Genomic DNA, 10,876 nt, shown 5'->3' with positions numbered 1-10,876 from the left:
CTAGTAGTAGTCTTTAAAATCAGACAGTACTATAGGTCGTGGTGCATTGGTCAGATTTGGGTGAAGTGACATTAATTTGGCCTGGATGTGACCGTCAGCCTCCTTGACTTCTTAGTGGATTTTAATTAGTTTGTGCAGTACAATCACCCAGTGACAATAAAACTTTAATCTGTGAAACCCATCAGGAGCTAGTAGTGGCTGCAGACTGATGTATTGATTTGTAAAAACACAAGAGATAGACAGACAGCAAATATTTTTTCACACAAACTCCACAAATTACTTATGGCTGCTTCTTTATTCAAAAAGTGTCACCATGCCGGGTAGCTCCACATGTTTGATTGGGCAGATTTTGTTACCCGTCAAGAAGGATGCCCCATTTGTGTCTTCTACCAGGAATAAAACTGGGAATTCTTAGGCAAACGTGCAAACCACTACACATTACCACTACCAGTTCCTTCAATGCTAAAGTTTCTATCCCTTGATTGATCTGTCTAGATCAGCGGTCCCAAACCCCCGGGCCTCAGACCGGTACCGGTCCGTGAGTCGTTTGGTACCGGGCCACCAGAGTTGAGGCTCAGGTGTGAAATGTATGGTTTTCAGGGTTTTTATCGGTTTTCAGCGTTATTTTGTTATCATTTTTATCGTTAACTCGATTTTTTCACGTGTCTTATAAATAAATCTTCTTTTTTTCGGTACCGGTACTAGTTTTATTTTGTTGTATTTATCTGCGACACCTTAAAGGCCGGTCCGTGAAAATATTGTCGGGCATAAACCGGTCCGTGGCGCAAAAAAGGTTGGAGACCGCTGCTCTAGATCATCTGTCTTTTCCTTTCTTTTTTTGTTTTGTTTTTTTGTTATTGCAATCTCTTTTTGCCTCGCCCTCATTCTCCTGCCTGTTTCCTCCACAGGAATACCTGTGTCCACTCAAGCGGTTTGGGTAGTGGAGCATGTTGTGACAGCCATGTCTCTGGAGATGGAGAAGACCATCACCAAGCTGATGTACGATTTCCAGAGGAATTCCACCTCTGATGATGACTCTGGATGTGCACTGGAGGAATATGCTTGGGTTCCCCCTGGCCTCAGTCCTGAGCAGGTATATAGTTACAGATACAAACAAACTATGACGCGAATAAGTACTTCATTAGATATTCTCTGTTGTTGTTCAACAGTGCCAGACCGTATCAAATTGAACCAAGTCGGTCAAGAGAATTTAATTATTTGGATAATAAAGTATCTATCGAAGTAATCCCGAGCTGGAAAATTCACTCATCTGAAAACACGACAACATATCATCATTGTTTGAAATCCCCTTCATGGTGCTGTAGTCTCTTACGGGTTAGAGTGGGGAGAAGGGCAGGGATGACTTACAGTAGACTAAGGCTATGCTGTCAAGCATTTCAGGGAGCAATAATTGTAAGGACATTTTACAGCTGTCAGTGTTAATCTGACTTTGTGTAGAAACCAAATTGAGAGTCAGACAGACTGACAACCATGACTGAAATCATGAAAAGCAACCACACACTGATTAGTTGATTGCATTGTCTGAAGAACAGATGCGAAGCAGCAAAAGATTTGATGAAATGTTGAAATGCTCTCTGATGAGTTTAAAGTACAAGAATTTCAAATATATAGGAGGATTCACTTTGAAAAGGCTGTTTCACTGATCAGTATCGAGTAAACATGATGACTATGTGGTCTTCTAGGCACACTAAGCCTCAGTCTGCTCTGTTTTTTACTGTAACTTAGCAAATTTAAACCCAGAGGACTGGAAGTAATTTGAGTCAGTGAATGTTTGGATGAATCTAATTGGAAATGTGTGGCAGCATGTTTATGCGTACCAGTTTCGCAATTCTCTGTCTGGACTCATTTGCAGTTTAAATGCCTTTTAATTGCATGCATGACCAAGCTAATGCAATTGGCTCTGTAAATCCAGAGGAAGATATTTCCTCCTCATTTTTTATTTTTGCCTGTTGTTTTTGTCAGCTCTGACATAAGATAAGCACGGTTGTGTTCAACTATATTCGGTATAAACACTTCTGTCTTTATTTAGTATGAGAAGGACTCCAATGCAACAGGCCTCCTAGTACTCTGTTAACAGATGACAGGATGGGCTGATAACAGTCATTTTCTCCAGTCAGCCATCTTGACAGGATGCTGAAAGAGGCTGCAGCCTCTGTCATCCAACAGGAGGTGCAGGCAATTTGAAGCTGCCCGTTTCTTTTTTTAATACACTTGAACGTAATGAATTTTAAGCCCGTCACATCTGATTTCTCTCTGTACAATTAAAGAGACTTGCATTTTAAAAGATAATCACAATTTTGCAGCATAGTTCATCAAGCTGTCAGGACTCAAATTCCCCAGCTGAAAACATTTACTGTTTCAAAAATGTTTTGTTGTATCAGGATTGGATGGGAGGAATGAACTTTGTTAACAGTAGATCTTTTCAATATTTGTTGTAACATGTTTTTGCTTTTTTTTTGTCTAAACAACTTCCTTTAAGAGCTTCAAGTTAAAAAAAGAAAAAAAAAGAAAAGAAAGAATTTGGTGGGCTAGAGATTCCAGTAAATTCAGAGCTGAATAACTGCTAGTTTAATTAGTTAGTTTATCAATTTTGCATTTATTGTCAAGGTCACTTGTTCCTGTTTACCTGTGGTTTTTGGACTGGACAAGATGACTAACATGGTAACCAGTAATGAAAATAAGCTGGATTCCTATACAAATTTGCATGAAATGGATCACATTTAAACCATTTAAAGCAGGTATGTAAAACCTAAGGCCCGAGGACCAAAATCAGCCCGCCAACGACTTCAATTTGGCCCACTGGGCGGCTTTGGAAAGACATAACTGAAGGCATAAATTTCAGCATTTCCTACTAAAAACAGCATCCTACTGGCTATTTACACACCAAAGTAAATAAGTAATAAACAATTAAATAACACCAAAAAAAATCAATTTTACATTTTATAATTACAGGACAGTCTGTAGCTTCATCTGTCATTTTTACACATGTATTTCTTACAACTTGAGCCAAAAGAGTCGTCATTCATTTACTCCAGCAGCATTTCTACGTTTAACATGTAGAAAATGTCTTTACACTGAATGAATGTGAAGTTTTATCCCTGATTTAAAGTATTTTTGCTTCCCGATTAACAAAGAAATTTCGAAGAGAGTGAAGAAAGTTCTTATTCGTCGATGTGCTTAATATTTTAAAGTCCACCTGTTGCACAGTTGAGAGACAGTTCTCAGAGAAAAGTGGTTCAAGGCAAATGATTTTGGCTCTCATAAGAGTCGGCGTCACCCTCCTCAGCACAGAGTAAAGAGCGAGCGTGACGGGCAACACGGAGAAGGACCACCTTTCTCCCTCACTCTCCACCCTACTGATTAAGTAAATTGAATGAGCAGAAACTTCAGTAAAATAGATCTTTACACTGCACTGAACACTGAACCACTTTGCGTTGAAAGCCTGTTTTGTTGAAAATCCGAGACAAGTAACAAGATTGCTTTCTATCCTTTCAGTGTTTACTTCTCAAACACCGTTCAAGGCTTTTTCTCTGTTTCATCGGCTAGCATTTAATTACAAAAGAGGGTTCAGGGCACGGATGGCAAGTGCTACTGCATCATGAATTATAATTGCAGTGCAAGTTTAAGATTTCCTTTAAGCAATGCGAATATTAGCTGCTGAAAATTTAAAGAACCTGGTGCTGTTCAAGGTTGTGCCTGCAGCAGCAGCACACATCTCAATGTGCTGAACACTTTCAATTCCAGACACCAACTTCCAAGGGAAAGACATAAAATTTTTTCCATGAATCAGTGAAATAATGTAGATTATTTAAAACAGCCAACTTTTATCTTTGTATAAAGAACAAATTGTGGATATTTGGATGCTATTGTATAGGCCAGCTTTAAAATATACTTTAAATTTGACATAACTAAAGAAATTATAGTTATTTCTTCTGTCTATCATAATTTTATAATTAGAATTCACAGATCAATCACGATTTAAAATTCATTGTTGTAATCTATAAAAGCCACAACCCCAGGCTTCAGACTAAACGATCGGTTTCTACTCTTACCTCTGTATGATGTGAAAAAGAGTAGATATCCTCGACATGGTCATCTCAGACACACAGTTCCAGCTGTGAGCACAGCAGCCCAAACTCATCAGCTGTTTAAACCATCTATTTGTGAGTGCCAGCCGAGCAGAAGGAAGTTGTCTTTGAGGAACTAGAAACAGAACTAAAAATGTTTGTTAGATGAAGAGTGAACTGAGGAGTTCCATCAAGGAAAAGTCTAAATTAAATAAAGATTATTTTGAACTGACTCATGCAAAGTACTCTATGAAAGTTCAAGATCAGAAACAGGAGTTTAAAATGAGTACAGTACTTTCCATTTAATATTTTTATATTTACAGTGGATCACATAAGTGCTTTATTCTTGCTCTTTTTCTGCCCACCTTTACTATTGTGGTTTACTCTTATCAGAGCTGCACTGAATAGGAATTCCTTTCTCATTTCTCTACTGTATTGTTTCTTTCGATAACAATGCGGTAAATTTTACAGTATATAAATTTACAGAACATAAATACAGTATCAACACCTTTTATTCTTCAACACAGTCGCTCTTAGACAAGCTTTCATTTAATTTCTTTAATCTGCAGGGGAAGTTTAGCAGGCTTCTTGAAGGACATTCAAAGCTTGTTTTGAATATTGGCTGCCTTTTTTGCTCCATTCTCTGTCAAGATCATCCCACACTGCTTGAATAATATTGAGGTGTGTGAGGCCAATCCATGACTGATAGGCTTTTCATTCTGTGTTGTTTTATTTTTTGTCTTGTTTTTAACCCATTACTTGGCAGTGTGTTTGGGGTCATTGTCATGCTGAAAAATGAAGCTGCTGCCAACCAGATGCTTTCCAGATTTGTTTTGCATGCTGGATCAAAATAGGATGGTACTTTTCTGCATTCATCCATTAGTTTTGCCAAGATCCCCAGCACCACTGGCTAAAATGCAGTCCCAAAGCAAGACAGAACCTCCACTGTGTTTTTAAAGATGGCTGTAGATGCCCACTGTGGTGCCTATCTTTTGATATTGATGACATTTTGAAGCAAAATTTTGAATTTAAATTCATCACTCCATAAGACCTGTTGCCACTGATTTTCAGTCCAGTTCTTGTTTAATCAGCTTCTTGGATAGTGGTTTTTTTTTTTTGTCCAGTTTCCTCAAATTTTGTAAGGACACACTGCACCATGCTGATCAAGTTTTTGGCTAATAACTGGTATTCATGTTGTTGGTGCAAAAATACAATTAATATGTGTCGAACAATGTTATCTTTGGCATGTTTTGTAGATTTAACTAAAGATGTTTTTTGCAACAGGCTGCAAATGCCCGATGATACAATTCACTAACTTGCTTTTATGTGTAGACACAACACTGGTTCGTACCTTGAATTGGGTGCCCTTTTTTAAGCTTGAATGATTTATAGGTCAGTGTTAAGTTGTTCTACAAACAAAAAAGACTTCTCCTAAAATGGTGAGGTACAAGACCTGGACTGGAAATGAGTAAAAAAAAAAGCAGTCAATGTCCAAAGAAAAACTCTGAAACAACTCCTTATCCAACAAAACCTTATATTTTAGTGCAAATTAAAATAAAAAAGAATTGTGTGCAATATGCAAATTTGTGTCATAAATCAAAACTTTCAACCTCCAAACAGATGTTTTTACTTCATCCATCATGCTTTTGTGTGTGATGTAAAGAACTTGGCAAATTATGTAGAAACATTTTCTCCGACTTTCCAAGTTGTTATGAGCACCAAACAGCAGACAGATGAGGTTAGCAACTAACATAATCAAGGATTTTGTAACAAAACGCGTAGAATATTTATATCGGGGTGAGTTGAGACTAAGCACACTGAAAAAGGGGTAGAAAATATTTACTTTACCTTTTGTCAAATGTGCTGAAACACATTTTGAAATTGAGAGGTCACTCAAGAGCAAAACCACATGTTTGATTTTCTGTTTCAGGTGCATCAGTATTATAACTGCTTACCAGAGGAGAAGGTTCCTTATATCAACAGCCCTGGAGAGAAATACCGCATCAAGCAATTGCTTCACCAGTTGCCACCACATGACAATGAGGTAAAACTACACAACAAAATTCTGAGTAATACATGAAGGCTTTTCTTTACTCTTATGATTTCCAGAGGTTAGGTGGCGTTTCAGCTCTAATGATGAGTCGTGTTGTTTCAGGTACGATATTGTAATGCACTGGACGAGGAGGAGAAACGAGAGCTTAAGCTGTTCAGCAATCAACGGAAGAAAGATAACCTGGGCCGAGGCAATGTCCGTCCTTTCCCCCTAACTATCAATGGGGCCGCCTGTGACAAGGTAAACCACGCAACCAACATCTTTTCATTCCTTACATAATGACCTACTTTTTCCGGACTTGGGCCATCGTCTGTGTAGCAAATATCTTTAATTCTCCTTCATAAAAGCATGTTAGTCTTGAAAATATTCAATACTGTCTCTTTTCACACCTTACAGCTTTCATTCTTTCTTTGTCTGCCTTTTCTTCCAACACTACCTGACTCTCTCACTTTCTTTCGTACCTTTCATTTGATTTTGTTTCTTTTCATTGAATTTTATTTCTTCTCTTTTCCTTTCCTCTCCTACAGTGTGGGGGTCAGATAAATGGAGGGGACATTGTAGTTTTTGCACCAAGGGCGGGTCATGGAAAATGCTGGCACCCTCAGTGCTTTGTCTGCGGCACATGCGAGGAAGTATTGGTGGACCTCATATACTTCCACCAGGATGGCAAGATCTACTGTGGCCGGCACCATGCCGAGAGGCTGAAACCCCGCTGCTGTGCCTGTGATGAGGTGCGCCTGTCTGGGCTTGGAGCCCTTTGGGGTTGGAAATGGCTGAATGGTTCATGCTCACAGACTTGGATGGGGTTGGAATCAGTCTGGAGGGAAAAGATGTCTCAGTGTCTTTGCCACGTCTTGGAAAGTCCGCTGTAATTTATAGTGAGCGGGCTTGAATAATAAGTCAGGCCACAGTGCTCTGCAAGTATTGGAAAGAGAATTTCTATTTGATTAAACTGTTTAATTATCTTTAACTGGAAGATATAAATCTGATGTCACGTACATACCTTTTAAGTTAGTTTCTTTATAAGGTAATTTTGTGAAATAATTACATGAATATTATAAAATGCAAGCACAAAGGATGCCTAGATCATCGTTTTTATTCAGCTGAAATATGCCTGACTTTTACACTTAAGAACACTCACGCTTTGGTGGAATTTCTAACAGTTTACTAATCTACCTGTCAGTTTATGTGGAGGTAGATGATCCTATTAAGGGGTAGTATGTCAAAAAGGATCCTATTCTAGGACGTGACACGAATAAAATACAGGACCCTGAGATACAGGATAGCAACATATGTAGATATTGTGTGTTATCTGCTTGCTGATAAATGTAATGTGTTAATCATATAGATCATCTTTGCTGATGAGTGCACTGAGGCGGAGGGCCGGCACTGGCACATGAAGCATTTCTGTTGCTACGAGTGTGAGACCACCCTTGGCGGGCAGCGCTACATCATGAAGGATGGACGACCACACTGCTGCAACTGCTTCGAGTCCCTTTATGCAGAGTACTGTGACGCATGTGGAGAACACATAGGTACAACTTTCATTGTTGTTTCAAGTCCTCTGATATCTAAATGAATTGCTATCAAGAGTGACAGACATGCTATTCCTGTACTTGCTTTGTGGAAAAAAAAACTCCAACAGCCCTTTATTGTAAGCGTGACTCTTATCAGCTCTGGAAGCCTTGTGTGCCGCAGCTGTGGAGAGGCGGGTTCAGTGCAGTGAAATGCGGATAGTTATTATCATCCCAAGCTTCAGTAACAGTGAAAGAGTGTGTTTCAGAGGGTGCTCCCATGTTGTATCCAGATGGAAGCTGTGAAAGATGATTGCTTCCTCTTGCTGGGGAGTAGTGCTGGTGAAATTTATTCATGCTATCTTACAAACTGAGTGATCATCTGTGGGCATGAAATCATAAATATTTTTACTTTAAGAGACAAAGGGCTCTGTTCGCTCATAACGTAAATAGTGCCTTGCAGCATATCGGATAAAAATTAGGTATCATATCAACATATCTGACAAAAATTTGCTTAATAGCTAAAGGTTAACATCAGTTTTTGATGTTTTTTCGTCATGTGTCGATACTAAAAATGGTCAAATGTTTTTGTTCCCATCTTATTAAAGGCATTGACCAAGGTCAGATGACTTATGATGGACAGCACTGGCATGCAACTGAGGAATGTTTTTGCTGTGCCCGTTGCAAGCGCTCCCTTCTTGGACGCCCCTTCCTGCCAAAGCAGGGGCAGATTTTCTGTTCACGGTCCTGCAGTGCGGGACAGGTGAGGAAACTGAAAATACATCTGAAGCATCTCCTCATTTAGTTATGTATATACCCGCTGTTAATTAGTATACATTTTTAAGAGTTTTCTAGTTATGCACATATATATTTTGTTTATTTTAACAATTAAGGATCCCGAGGAATCTGACTCCTCAGACTCTGCTTTCCAAAGTGCTCGCTCACGTGAGTCCCGCCACAGCACCAAGATCGGAAAGAAAGAGCGCAGGAATGCTGAGCAGGATAGGCGAAGCACCGAACCCCGCCAGTCAGCTCCTCCATCGATGCCCGACCGTCTCTCTGCTGATATGGATCCCCTCTCTGGTCAGATGGATCGCTTAAGCCTCACTTCTAGTCAGACTCCAAGCAGGACGCCTAACCGCACCCCTAGCCGCACTCCAAGTCGAGCCCCAAGCCTAAACCAGGTGTGGATGAGCCGAGATGACCCCTACATCCCTCCTTCCTATGAAGGCCCTCAGCGGGATCCCTCCCCTAGCCCTACACCCATTCATCTGCTGGGTCAGTGTAATGCTAGGCAAGGTTACAATCCTAATGCGAATGCTCATCCACCAGCCCAGAGTCCTGCCAACCCAGGAAAGAGGCCTGATTCCTGGGGAAAGGAGCAAGGGAATGCCAAGAGGACCCCTATGGCTGCCCTGAGAGGCTACTCCTTTAATGAAAACTGGATGCAGCACAGCCAGGATGAGTTCAGACCCAACAAGCTGCGCACCCAGATGAGCTTCAATGAGATGTCTAGCCAGAATCAGGGTTTCTCTGACAAGAGAAGTATCAGTCTGCATGGATTCCAGAGAAATGGAAGACCCCCACTGACCAGGAGGAACCCTATCAATGCCATGAGCTTTAACGAGCCCCTCACTCCTCTAGAACAGACCCCTCGTGGATCCATGGACTCCCTAACTATGTCTAATGCTACAGGTATGGGGTTAAAAAGCCTAAAGTTAAGGTCATTTATATGAGATTATATGAAAAAATGACATTTTATTTTTTTATTTTTTCTTGTAACAGGTAACTCTCTAGATGGAGTCAGCAAGCGTCAGGAGCATCTGTCAAGGTTTTCCATGCCTGACCTGAGTAAAGATTCAGGTGTAAATGTGTCTGAAAAGAGCAACATGGGTACCCTCAGCTCCTCAGTCCAGTTCCACAGCACAGAATCGCTGTCCTCCTCCCGCCCATACAACAACAACAACATGTACACCCCTCTGAGAGTCGGCTACCCACTGCAGTACTGGGATGGCCCACAGCCGCTCGGCTTTGATGGTAAAGGTCGTGTCGGGGTGATGGGCAGCAGTGGGAATCTGCGGATGGCTCCCATGAGTGACAGAATGCCCCGCCGAAGCTTAAGCGGGCAGGAATCTGTGACCCAGAACCAGCAGCCACAACCCAGACGCCGCAAACACCATCGTGGGAACAACGGCAACGGCCAGCACCGCAGTGGCCGCCACCACAAACGCTCTCGCCGCTCTCGCTCTGACAACGCCTTGCACCTGGTGGCAGACCGGCCTGCTCAAATGATGGAGCCGCCGTACCGTCGCGTTCAGGAGGATTATGATCGTTTCCCCTCTGGTCATGCTGCACGGGAGTTGTTCGGGCTGGACCCGGGCGGGTACAGGCAGCAGCTTCACCGGCCCTGTCCCCGCACCACTTCTGATCTTACCCTGCAGAATGCTGGCTGGCAACCTGTCGGCCTGGGCGGGCCGTGCTGGGGCGATGGGTACATGGAGGCTGCTGACCCCTGGTGCTCTAGCTGCTCCTCTTCCTCCGAGTCTGAGGAAGAAGAGGCTTATTTTATGGGAGAACCAATCCCTCGGCCCGTGCAGCTGTGCTACATCAATAACGAGGAGCGACGCCATCGCTACAGTCCCTCTGGGATAGGTGGCCATCACGGACCTCTTCACGGACCGATTCATGGCCAGCTGCACACCCGCCAGAGGAGGAAGAGCAAAAACTGCATCATTTCGTAGATATAGAGCAAGGAGTTGGGGAGGGATGAGCAGGAGAGTGAAAGATATAAGAGAGAAAGGTAAGGAGACGGTGTAAAGCAGCAGAGATGGTGGAACAGAGGGAGTGGGAAGGTGAGAGTGAGACAGCTGAAAGTGAGAGTGAATAGAGAGTTTCTGTGTGTGTGTGTGTGTGTGTGTGTGTGTGTGTGTGTGCTTTTGTGTGTGAGTGGTGGGGTTGAAGAGGGAAAAAAAGGCCTATTTTTTGTGCTTGTGAGCTTACACAACTCTACACCATGTAGTGTTTGTGTACACCTACACAGAATGATCTAATCCTAAGAGGAAGCTCAGCTGGCTTACACAACGGGAGTGTTTACGCTGATGGAGATCAACTGATGGTACCGGGAAGCACTGAAGAATTTGACAACTACAAAAACTGTGGTCAAGGTAAAATAACATGGCATGTGTGCGTGTCTGTGCGTGAACCCCATGTTACAGAGAGAT

At 41.9% G+C, this 10,876-nt stretch overlaps 1 protein-coding gene across 1 annotated transcript; it reads left to right on the top strand.

Moving 5' to 3' along the window:
• The first annotated feature begins 961 nt into the window (after positions 1–961).
• On the top strand, positions 962–10,396 carry LOC146611055 (prickle-like protein 2). The gene is made up of 8 exons (XM_085344303.1): positions 962–1,093; positions 6,019–6,132; positions 6,244–6,381; positions 6,669–6,872; positions 7,490–7,676; positions 8,264–8,418; positions 8,549–9,350; positions 9,441–10,396. The coding sequence occupies exons 1-8, from the start codon at positions 962–964 to the stop codon at positions 10,394–10,396; spliced, it is 2,688 nt and encodes an 895-aa protein (XP_085200429.1).
• The last annotated feature ends 480 nt before the right edge of the window (positions 10,397–10,876 follow it).

Source organism: Diplotaxodon limnothrissa, linkage group LG20 (genome assembly GCF_057381915.1).
Source record: "Diplotaxodon limnothrissa isolate DT_005_m linkage group LG20, D_limnothrissa_male_GT1.1, whole genome shotgun sequence".
Lineage (NCBI taxonomy): Eukaryota > Metazoa > Chordata > Actinopteri > Cichliformes > Cichlidae > Diplotaxodon > Diplotaxodon limnothrissa.
The sequence above is the reverse complement of the archived record's forward strand: the minus strand, read 5'-3'. Positions and strand labels throughout refer to the sequence as shown.

Bases quoted from the DNA above. Each gene is read 5' to 3' on its own strand.
- LOC146611055 (XM_085344303.1), top strand. From the start codon at position 962: ATGTCTCTGGAGATGGAGAAGACCATCACCAAGCTGATGTACGATTTC. The intron at 8,419-8,548 runs GTGAGGAAACTG...TTAACAATTAAG, and splicing joins GGTCCTGCAGTGCGGGACAG to GATCCCGAGGAATCTGACTC. The intron at 9,351-9,440 runs GTATGGGGTTAA...TTCTTGTAACAG, and splicing joins AACTATGTCTAATGCTACAG to GTAACTCTCTAGATGGAGTC.